Source organism: Rhincodon typus, chromosome 5, assembly GCF_021869965.1.
Source record: "Rhincodon typus isolate 14 chromosome 5, sRhiTyp1.1, whole genome shotgun sequence".
Lineage (NCBI taxonomy): Eukaryota > Metazoa > Chordata > Chondrichthyes > Orectolobiformes > Rhincodontidae > Rhincodon > Rhincodon typus.
The window spans coordinates 50,249,604-50,261,952 of record NC_063336.1 but is presented as its reverse complement, the minus strand read 5'-3'; the positions used below and the strand labels follow the sequence as shown (position 1 = coordinate 50,261,952).

Below are 12,349 nucleotides of genomic sequence, written 5' to 3'. Positions count from 1 at the left end.
AGACCCTTTCTGAAGAAGGGTCTAGGCCCGAAACGTCAGCTTTCCTGCTTCTCTGATGCTGCTTGGCCTGTTGTGTTCATCCAGCTCTACACCTTGTTATCTCTAATATTTTCTGCAATTGTACTTATAAATAAATAATGCTTTTTTCACATGTTTTGCAAACAAATGTGGAGGCAAAACATCATGATTGCAAAAGTTGACAACCCTGAAAATAGGTGTGAGAATTGTAATGCGCGACTAAACTAGGCACATTGTTTCTAATGAGGGTAAACATGTTACTGCCAACTGATTGTGGAGTCAGTGATAAGTGCAATACGTGCTGTTGGAAGGCTGCATACCTAAACAGATGCAGCAAAGTTGTGAGAGGTCAGAATGAGTTCAAGCTAGCGAGTATTTAGAGTCATAGATTCATACAGCACGGAAACAGACCCCACCCCAGTCCAACTAGTCCATGCCGAACATAATCCTAAACTAAGCTAGTCCCACCTTCCTGCTCCTGGCCCATATCCCTCCAAACCTTTCTTACTCATGTGTCTATCCAAATGTCTTATAAACATTGTAATTGTATCCACATCGACCACTTACTTAGGAAGTTCATTCCACATGAGAACAACCCTCTGTGTAATAAATTTGCCTCTCATGTTTTTTTAAATCTCTCTCCTGTCACCTTAAAAATGTGCCCCCTAATCTTTAAATCCCCAATCCTCGGGAAAAGGCAACTATCATTAACTCTATCTATACCTCTCATTATTTTATGAACTTCTATCAGGTCGCCTCTCAACCTCCTACATTCCAGTGAAAAAGGTCCCAGCCTATCCAGCTTTTCTTTATTACCTTCCATACCTGGCAACATCCTGGTAAATCTCATCTGAACCCTCTATAGTCTTCCTATAACTAGGCAACCAGCACTGGACACAGTATTCCAGACGAGGCCTCACCAATATCCTGTATAACCTCAACATAACGTCCCAACTCCTATATTCAAAGGACTGAACAATGAAGGCAAGTGTGCCAAATGCCTTTTTTATCACTTTGTCGCTATGTGATGCAAACTTCAAAAAATTATGTACATGCAGCCCTAGGTCCCTTTGTTTTACAACACGACCTAACGACCTACTATTAATTGTATAAGCCCTACCCTTGTTTGTTGTACCAAAATGCAATACCTCACATTTATCCAGATTGAACTCCATCTTCCATTTTTCAGCCCAGTGACCCATTTGATCAAGATCCCTTTGTAATCTTAGAAAACGTTCTTCACTGTCTACCTGCCACCAATTTTAGTGTCATCCACAAACTTACTAACCATGCCTTCTATACTCTCATCCAAATCATTTATATAAAACGACAAACAAAAGAGGATCCAGAATCCCCATGAAACACTGCTGTTGACAGGCCTCCAGTCCGAACAGCTACCCTCCACCACCACTCTGTCCTCTGCTGTTAAGCCAATTGTGTAACCAATTGGCAAGCTGACCCTGAATCCCATGTGATCTAATTTTACTAATTAGTCTACCATGCAGAACCTTGTCAAAGGCTTTACTGAAATCCAAATAAACAACATCTACTGCAGTGTCATCATTAACCTTTTTGGTAACTTCATCGAAAAACTCAATCAATTTTGTGAGGCACGATTTTCCTCGCACAAAGCCATGCTGACTATCCCTAATCATTTTTTGCCTCTCTACACGTCCATAAATCCTATCTTTTATAATCACCTCCAACAATTTACCCACAAGCAAAGTCAGACTCACAGACGTATAGTTCCCTGGTTTCTCCTTACAACCTTTTTTAAACAAAGGTACAACATTAGCCACCCTCCAGTCATCACGCACCTTGCTCATAGTTATAGATAATGCATACATTTCTGCAACGGGTCTCATAATTTCCTCCTTACTTCCCACAATACTCTGGGATACATTAGATCAGGTCCTGGAGATTTTTCCACCTTTATATTCTTTAAGACCTCCCGAACTTCTTCTGTAACGTGAACTGTTTTTTAAATATAAAAGTTTATTTCCCTGCATTCTCTAGACTCCATTTCTCTCTCCGCAGTAAAAACTGACGTGAAATATTCATTTAATATCTCTCCCATCTCCTGAGGTTCAACACAAAGGTGACCTCCTTGATATTTAAGGGGCCTTACCCTCTTTCCAGTTACCCTATTACTCTTAATGTATTTGTAGAATTTCTTTGGATTGTCCTTAACTTTATCTGCTATTGCTATCTCATATCCCCTCTTTGTCTTCCTGATTTGAAGAAGGAGCAGTGTTTTTGTTGGGTCTGACTCCTTACTATGACAAGATTCACATATCTCTACTTCAATAACATTTGTTAGGGGTTCATGGAGTACAGTGGGTTTGCACCTTACCTTTATTAGGACCTGCAAGATGGCTGCCTGCAGTAAGTCAAAATTAGAATTAGAATCAGATTTTATTGTCACATGTGCTTAACTACAGGGATACAGGAATACAGTGGAAAGTGTGCAATGTCGCCATTTCCAGCACCATCTTAGGTAAAAGGTAGCTAGATACAAAATCTTAGGTACAAAGTAGAAAAGTAAGGAAATAAAGGTAAAAATTCAACATGAAAGTTCTTCATAGTATAAAGTAGAAAAAAAAAGAAATAAAGTTAAAAATTTCACCTTACAGTCCTTCTTAAGTGCTTAGCCATACTAGGCCCACAGTTCCCCAGGGGACCTCTATCACTGCCATGCTGGGCTCGCTCTCCCTCGCACTGGGCTCAATCTCCTCCACGTTGGGCTCGCTCTCTCACTCTCCCCCCGTGCTGGGCTCCATCTCCATGGCGCCGCACTGAAGTTGACTCCCTCACTGCAGCTGCTGGGAAGAAATCTTGCCTCAGACGTGCTGGTCACCTTAAAGCCGCTGATCTCTCTGCAGAAGGTAAAGAATTTAAAGTAAGAAGAAAAACGTTGTGAAAGAAGATGGCTACAACAAACCAGGATGCAGTTTAGTACAATTTCTATGCAAACATCCTCCTTCACACACAAACAAAAATAAAATTTGCACACACTGTTATTTACCCTGTGAGTTACCGAAGTTCTCCAGTTATGCAAATAACTGTTCTCACGCATCAGTCCCTCTATTGTCAGTCTTTTTATGCACATGGCATATTTACAGATTGGCACATTTTCCACCAACATGAGCTAGTTCGAATGATGTGTTTTCTGATTCTGTTCCAAAATCTTCTCAGTTGACTCTTCTGATTTAAGTGGTTGCCTTAGTCACCTCTTTCCTGAAGTCATATTAACTGTATCTGCTGAGGCTATCTTCTCATTTCTTGACTTTGGCATCAAGTTCTGCTAGTTGTCCTGTGGTAGGACGCTCACTGTCTTGTGCTGTTTCCTGTCTGTTCATCAGCCAATACGGCCAGAAAACACTGAACAAAATCCTACAGGGGTCTGAGTGATGTGGACTATGGTGAGATTTGTGGCATGATCAGACGGGAACTCCAGCCAAGCCCATCTTGATGTTGGGAGCCTCTCAATCTATCTTTTATGCATTTGCCAAGCACTGTGGTGAGTTTCTCACTAGTCAGTGACGTGTTGCCAATTCACGGGGATTATGGCTTGTTAAATGTCTTGTTAATGCAGCAACTCGCTTTATTAATATTCAGCTTTCTGTCTTGCCAAGTGCACAAAGCAAGCCAGAGTTTGAGAAAACCAGACGTGGAGATCAGAATGTGTATCTGGAGAATTCAGCTCCCTGCTTGCTCTGAACGGTCTCCATGTTGCAAGCAATTAACCTGCATTGTGGAGCATAGTCCACACACACCAGCTGCATGTACCCTTTGTCCATGGATGTTGACATTTAGTATTTGCCAAACTGTCACGACTCTCAAAACACCTTTTCCAATACACTTGCAGGTCACTCAAGAAGCACAGGCTCACAATGCAAGCTACACCAGGAATTAGCACTGTAAGGCTGCTGCAAGGACACTTTGCACACACAGGCAGGGACCCATCTCACGGATTAAACCAAGCTGCATCTGAAAGCTGCTTGATGACTCACCTAGTGCCTATCTGCATGTTCGTACAATTCATTCCTTGCCTAACTAATCCAATGAGTGCAGTGTCACAGCTATGCAGCTTGCCTTCCTGGTCAGCTGTTCTCAGGCAAGGGGGCATTCATCTTTCTCTCTGGCAGTGCGCTGCATTGGTCTCACACCTACATTGTATCCCAGTGGTTTACCTGGCAAACACACTGTCTGTTCAGCAAGCAGGCAGCAATATCTTAAGAGGAGGAACTCCTCATTAAAGTCCACCAAGGTACCTCTCAGTCAAGGGAGGTTCTGGCACAATAAGTCAAGAGTAGCCTCCAATACCTGTCCAGGAGACTTGTCACGGTCAGGCAGCCTGTTTGGATGGTCTCAGTGAGGGGGTCCATGCCTCTGCAGACCAGGGAATGAGTGTTGGTCATTCCTGTGGACAGTCCAGGAGTTAGGGCTAACGCAGTCAGGGAGCAGGGCAGCCACTCCTTGCGGGGGAAGGGGGGTCTCTCAAGACTCCTCATCCAGTTAAGTTACTGCAGGGAGTGGACCACGGTCAGTCTCTTGGGTCTTTCCACAGAAACTAAGGGAAAGAAGGTTTGGCAGTGCACAGGGCAGCCAATGCCACAGAAAGGAGATTCATCATGTTATTCTTCAGGAGTGTGGGCCCTAGAGTTGGTCAGGGGAAGGAAGAATGATAGTTGTGATAGTGGGGTTCAAGTGTATCTGCAGGGGAGGATACAGTAAAGAATGGACAGGAAAGAGGGGATCACACAGGAGGAGGTTTGTCCACAGTTAGGAGTAGCCTTACCTCAATGTGGGGAGAGAGGGGCAGACCACACCCACCTAGCATTGTCACCTCATATGTCAGGGGCTAGCTGGGAAAAGTAGGCTGGCCCACGTAGGCAGGTTGGGAGGTGATGAGGTTTATGGAAAGGAGATTTGATGAGCCTGCACGTCAGTGGGCAAAGAGTTCTCTCTGTTACCTCTCACTGTGCTGACAACCAAAAATGCAAAACAGGGAGAGAAATGGTGGCATTCACACTCAGAGTGGGCAGGGTAAGTGTCTCGAGCTTTGAGGGATGGGACTGCAGGGCCCACTGAGGCTTTTAAAAGGAACATTGTACACAGTTCCATGCACTGTACAGGACACAAATCTATGGGGTTCCCATTCTGTGACCATCATAATACACTGATCGCTGTTTGCATTGCACATTCCCAGAAATCAATGACCAATTCGTTCACTTTTTGACATAGGGGCCATGAAATAATAGGGATGTTTTACAAGGATGGCTTAAGGTGTCACCAGCACTCAGAGCCCCTGTATGTGTCTTATCCCAGTTACTTCCAGAAGAAACAGCTGTCTCCAGGACATACATGGATCCATGGGACATTGTCTGTGGCCATGAAGTGATGCCTCATGCTAAAATTAATGATATTTGGGCCACACAGGGAGACAAGAACATAAGAACATAAGGACATAAGAACTAGGAGCAGGAGTAGGCCATCTGGCCCCTCGAGCCTGCCCCGCCATTTTATAAGATCATGGCTGATCTTTTTGAGACTCAGCTCCACTTACCTGCCCACTCACCATAACCCTTAATTCCTTTACTGTTCAAAAATTTATCTAGCCTTGCCTTAAAAACATTCAGTGAGGTAGCTTCAACCGCTTCACTGGGCAGGGAATTCCACAGATTCACAAACCTTTGGGTGAAGAAGTTCCTCCTGACCTCAGCCCTACATCTGCTTCCCTTTATTTTGAGGCGATGCCCTCTAGTCCTAGTTTCACCTGCTAGCGGAAACAACCTCCCTGCCTCCACCTTATCTATTCCCTTCATAATCTTATATGTTTTGATAAGATCTCCCCTCATTCTTCTGAATTCCAATGAGTATAATCCCAGTCTACTCAGTCTCTCCTCATAATCCAACCCTCTCAACTCTGGAATCAACCGAGTGAATGTCCTCTGCACCCCCTCCAGTGCTAGTACATCCCTTCTCAAGTAAGGAGACCAAAACTGCACACAGTACTCCAGGTGTGTCCTTACCAGGACCCTATACAGCTGCAGCATAGCCTCCCTGTTTTTAAACTCCATCCCTCTAGCAATGACAGACAAAATTCCATTTGCCTTTTTAATTACCTGCTGCACCTGCAATCCTACTTTTAGCGATTCATGCACAAGGACACCCAAGTCCCTCTGCACAGCAGCGTGCTGCAATTTTTTACCATTTAAAACATAGTTCATTTTGCTCTTATTCCTACCAAAATGGATGACCTCACACTTATCAACATTGTACTCCATCTGCCAGACCTTTGCCCACCCACTTAGACTATCTATATCCCTCTGCAGACTTTCAGTGTCTTCTGCACACTTTGCTCTACCACTCACCTTAGTGTCATCTGCAAATTTTGACACACCACACACTTAGTGCCCAACGCCAAATCATCCATGTAAATTGTAAACAATTGCGGTCCCAACACTGATCCCTGAGGCACACCACTAGCCACTGACCGCCAACCAGAAAAACAACCATTTACCCCTACTCTTTGCTTTCTACTGGTCAACCAATCCTCTATCCATGCCAATACATTACCTGTAATACTGTGCAACTTTATCTTATGTAGCAGCTTTTGGTGTGGCACCTTGAGACAAGAAACCAGATGTAAGGTGAAATTAATGATATTTACTGAAAGAAAGTGCAGAATGATATATTGTGCATTGTTACCCTTGCAACCAAAGTGCCCTCAGTAAGTTTTTATCTATTTCTTCCTCCCATTACATCTTCGTGTAATCATTGTTTCTGCTGCCGGGCTGGAGGGATCATGCTCAGCAGTGGAACCTGGAGGTTCTGGTGGTCCTGGAGATTTAGTCAGACAACCCTGAGGGAGGCTTTAGTGAGTGTGCGACAGACATACTGAGGGTCTTCTTGTCAACTTAGTAAGTTGACCAACCTCGGCACACATATCCAAAGAGCAGTGGGGGACAGGCAAAATGGCAGTGGAGTGTTCTGATTGGAGACTTCTAAGGGGTTTGCGTGTGATTCTTCCTCTCAGCACTGCACCTTATCCTTGTGATAAAGGGGCACCTGAACTTTGTGCTAGGTTACCCATCCCACTGTCGCCTTGGCTTCAGTGCTGAAAACCAATGTTTTGGGCAATGGAATGCAAGTATTTGTGCCTCTCCAGCAGATCCTGAGGGTTGTGGACATGGCTGTCCATGGCAGCCACCAACGTGTCCATGGAGGCAGACAGACCATTGCATGGCTCACTGCACTCTTGCAAGTTCTGGACTGCAAATTGGTGGCTATACCTTAAGCCACCCGCAGTTTGGAATTCTCTCACATACTTTCAAACAGTCCATTATCCTATTCTTTAAAAATCATTTCTTCATTTATGCTTTTGTTCATCCCTCCTAATTATTTTTCTCGTTATTTTTAAACACACATCTACTTATGTTGTGCAAAGTTTCTCTGTTGGAGAGTCGTAAAGTGAGTGCTGGCCATTGTTATTGCTGAGTCATGGTTTTTAACCTGTCAACCAATGCACAGACAAATAAAGGGGAGGAATTTTTCTTTTGCTAAGAAAACGAATGAACGTTAAGTGTATGCAGTATGAACGGTATTAACAGAATCTGATTTATTAAAATTATTTCTGATTAAATCAAGCTAACTAAAAGATTATTGACATAGTATCTGAAGCAAAATCTTTATTTCTGTAACTGAGTAGCTGAATTGTGCTCTTCATAGGTGAACTCTTCAGAGCTCAGAATAAATGGAGAACAAAGATCTGCCTCTCATTGCAAATGAGTTTCAGGAGAATGGGTCAATGTATGAAGAATCGCTTGAGTTTGACGGAAGGAATCTCTCAAAGCTGAACCTTTGTGAAGAAAGTATGTATAATTATTCATGAAGAGAATTGGAAATTGAGAGCAAAAGATCTTTGTTTTCATAGAAAGATTTGTGGTTTTCCATTCTTTCGTATTTGCTGTTATTTGAATTATTATTCGACAATTAAGATTTTGAAACTCAAAGTAATTTTCATAAAATGTGGTTGGCTGAATGAGTTCCTAAGTTTGCTGTTTCTTGAGTATCAAATCCTGCTTTAGAACTGTTCAAGCCCTGTTAAAATGAAAATAGTTTCAGTATACTCCTTTAGTTACAATCTTCCGAGTGAGACTGAAGCTTTAAGTAAATCCATTCTTTGAATGTGGACATCATTGGCAAGGACTTAATTTATGCATTTATTGCCCTTCAGTCAGCGCTATTGTCAGTCCAGCATGCAACCATTTTGCTGTGGGACTATTGCTCATTTCTCCACTAGTGTTGCAGGCATACATTATAGTGAGAGTCATGTGCAGCAGCTGCAATTTTCCTAAGGTTATGCTGTAATAAACAGTAGCTGTGGTTAAGAAATGCAGCAGCTGCCAGAAAGCGTGAGGTGTCTATTATGAAAGAGCTTAGGGCATTTAACTAGAGATTTCTCCAACTGTAGTGAAAGAACCAAGCACCTTTCATCTCACCTGTTGGTTCCCTATCTGTTGCTAATGTTTCTAGATAGTTTCATTTGTATTTTACTCTAATGACAGCATCAGTAGGAATGCAAGTAAGTGCACCCAGGAAATCTACCTTTCAATTCCCTCTCTGGACTACTGTGTGGTGATTCTGCATTTTAAATGATGCAACTGTGGCATAACTTATTTTGAGGAAATTCTCGAAGTCCACCACAAATACATCTAACACTAATGTGTTGCAATGAAAGCACTTCTTGACAGTACGGTCCGGAGTTAATATTGATCCGTTGATTAAAGAAGGTTAGTTATCATGGCAGCAGTTTAATTTACATCAAATGTATCTAACACTCTGCTTCAACAGAATAACAACTATTCACCATGCCCAAGAAAAGATATAAAATATTTCAGCACTGGTAACTATCTATTTCTGCAAAAGAAAACCATACACGATTAAAACAAAATCATAAATGTCACTCGGTATTACAAATAATGGGTAATCACGCATAAATACAATAAGGTATTCCAAAGAAATGTCTTTATCTAGAGAGTGGTTTGACTGTGGAAATTGTTGCAATGTGGAGTAGCTAGAAAGTATTATAAATATTAAAAACATAGAAATAGTCTATTCGGCCATACAGGCCCAGTCTAGCATTTATACTTCATGTTACAAGTTGAATCTTGACCACTGTGCATTACGTTGTATGATGCAACTATAAGTTTATTCTATTTCTTGGTCAGGATCAACAGGACCTGGTTGGACTAGTATAGTAGAGGAAAATTATTTGGTAATCTAATGGGAATAGGCTCTTGTCTTTAAAAAGATCTAGTTTATTGCATTATAGCAACTCTATCAATTATATAAATAAGATAGACATTGGTTCAGACACTTTGAGTAAGATCCAGATGATAGGTTGTATTTCTCAAGATCCTAATCTGTTCTTTCCCCCCTCCCCCCAGTTCCGTATGACATCATCATGGTACTTAAAGCACTCCTCAGTGTTTCAGGCTTTTAAGTCCTATGCAACATCTCCTCCAAAGGTCTCACTTCTCAACTTCAGCTGATCTGGACATTTCACTATTTTCCCAGAATGCATTCTCTTCAGTCTTGAAAGATTGGTAGGTCTCTCCAGTGAAGACTATTGACAATGAATCTTTTCCTGACAGTCTGTGAATCCCTTTACACTGGAGGACGTCTTATCTCTTGGATTTCCTTTGCTGGGGACACGTTCCTGCTAAAACAGACAATTGCTCCATTGTAGTGCCTGGAAGATCTCATGACTTTCCTTCGTGGAGAACAGTTATCTTGATGAAACAGACAAACTCTTTGTCAAGTATGCAGGAGCTCTGAGCAAGACAATTTTCTCGTTTTGTGACACCATTCACCATCCAGTAGTGACTTCCGTGGAATTGTGAACACCACAATCCATGTGAACAGATTTTTATTCTTAATTGGCTAGTAAATCTGTTCTGAAGTGTAGAGTCTATACTTCATCTTGTTGCTTAACTTGGACAGTTTCATTTGATCTTGATGATTGCAGTACTCCTGAAACCAAAATGCTTGCTTTATCAGTCATACTACTCGAGGATTGCTTCTTGCTTGGCAAGATCGTAGTCACTGGTACTGAATTCTATCTTACAACCTGATTCAAGATGCCAAGGATTCTCGTCATGGAATTCAGAGCAAGTACCTGCCAATTTCAGCTTGCCACTCACTGCAAAGAATGTCCATGTTTGTCTTTTTTTTATTCACTCACGGGATGAGGACGTCACTGGCTAGGCAGCACTTGTTGCTCATCCCTAATTGTCCAGAGGGCAGTTAAGAGTCAACCACATTGCTGTGGGTCTGGAGTCACATGTAGGCCAGACCAGGTAAGGATGGCAGTTTCCTTCTCTAAAAGACATTCGTGAACCAGATTGGTTTTTCCTGACAATTGCCAATGGATTCATGGTCATCATTAGATCCTTAATTTCAGATTTTTATTGAAATCAAATTCCTCTGTCTACCATGATGGGATTCAAACCCGGGCCCCCAGAACATTATCTGGGTCTCTGGATTAACAGTCCAGCGATAATACCACTAGGCCACTGCGACATCATCACAGGCATGCTCCATGGACACCAGACACATGTACCCCAGGTCTATGGACATTAGCATTCAAAATGTGCCAGCCTCTAAGAAGCCTCTTGGCTCAACTCCAATCCATCTACAGTACAGTACAATGAAATCCACCTACATTTCATTGCTGCACCTCGGAGCTCCACTTTGCTCTCAGGGACACACATCCAGCTCATGGACTGGACTCTGTGGCAGCTCTGGGCTGTTCACATATTCTCTTAGTGCTCAGTCACTTTGAGCCCACTTGGAAACTCACAGAATCCCTCCTAGTCTTGACTTACCTTGTCTTTTTGCACCTTGCCACCTCGGTCATAGATATCAGGCTGACTGTACTGCTGTACTGCCTTGCCATTTAGCGAAGACAAAAGTCAAGACATTTATCATAGATATCAGGAGTTCCCATAAATTCAAGGGAGACAGTCAGGGGGTATCTGCACAGTGGGTCAAAAGAAGCATCTGATATTGGTTCAGGGACTTGGACACAGTCAGTCAGTCACTTGAGGCCGTCAGAGTCAGGATCTCCTACTCATGAGGGATAAGGGGCCAAATGTCAGGCTGCCCATCACCTGTCATGATTCTTTCTGCCTTATTATGGGTTGTTTTCCTCCTGGAATGAGAGGAAAGCAGGTTTTAAGGGGGAGGAAAGTGTGTGGCATGGCCGTTATTTTTGATGCAGTTATAGAATTGGCTCCTCGGTTGGCAATGCAAAAGGCTTGCAGTGTTAGTGGTTCCAGGGATTTAGAGGGTAACAAATTAGGTGAATGAGAGTGAGTGAGGGAAGATGTTGCATGCAATAGTGAGAGCGATTGAGCGTGAGCCTTGGTGAGATTGGCTACTGTGGTAGAGTGATTTTGAGGAATTGGAGGGACGTTGGTGGCACTAATGCTGGCAGAGTGGACAAGGTCATTGCCCTTCTTCCTAAAGTGCTGTGCATTCCTCCAGCTAGCGGAGACTGCTTTGACTTAGTTGGCATACTTGGACCTGGCTGGCATGGTCTGGTATCATGGACTTCTCTGCTGATCCTGGGCAAGAGGACATCCTGCCAATACATGACCAGGACCATAATGACCCTGCCTGTAAAGTAAGATGTAAATTTACTCTTTTATGCCACGTCTGGGGCACAAGTCAGGAATTGTGAAGGGTATGCTCTGGTCTGACAGAGCTTGTCTGAGTGCACAATGGCCTTCTGAACAATGTCCCGTGCCAGGAAAGCTGCTACATTCCGTGATATTCTAGCAGTGGAAAGTTGTTCTGGGTCCAATCAGTGGTAGAATGGGACTAGATTTGGATGAGAGGGATGTCATATTATGCGGTATGTAGTTTGGTATGATACATAGAGAGAACTGGCTATGCATCGCAGAGGGGAATCCTCCCTGAAACTTGACAAAACTAATGTTTAGACAAAAAAGATTTGACTCATTTTTTACTGCCAGCCAGCCAATCTTCTCTATAGGCTAATTTGTTACCCTCTATACCACAAGCTTTTATTTTCTACAATGACTTTTGATGTGGCATCTTATGAAATTCAAGTATAACATGTCTACAGGTTTCCTTTTATTCACAGCACATTACTCTTTCAAATGTCAACAATAAATAGCTAAAATAACAAGGTGTAGAGCTGGATGAACACAGCAGGCCAAGCAGCATCAGAGGAGCAGGAAGGCTGACCTTTCGGGCCTAGACCCTTCTTCAGAAATGACCATTTCTAAAGAAGGGT

General features: G+C 42.8%; 1 protein-coding gene across 2 annotated transcripts in view; it reads left to right on the top strand.

Annotated features, from left to right (window-relative positions):
* scara5 (scavenger receptor class A, member 5 (putative)) overlaps positions 1-12,349 on the top strand; it is an 84,133-nt gene that overhangs the window by 8,373 nt on the left and 63,411 nt on the right. For both annotated transcript variants that reach the window (XM_048596767.1, XM_048596766.1), the window contains exon 2: positions 7,753-7,895. In XM_048596767.1, coding sequence (XP_048452724.1) covers positions 7,778-7,895 — 118 coding nt within the window. In that variant the 5' untranslated portion in view covers positions 7,753-7,777. The remainder of the gene's footprint in view (positions 1-7,752; positions 7,896-12,349) is intronic.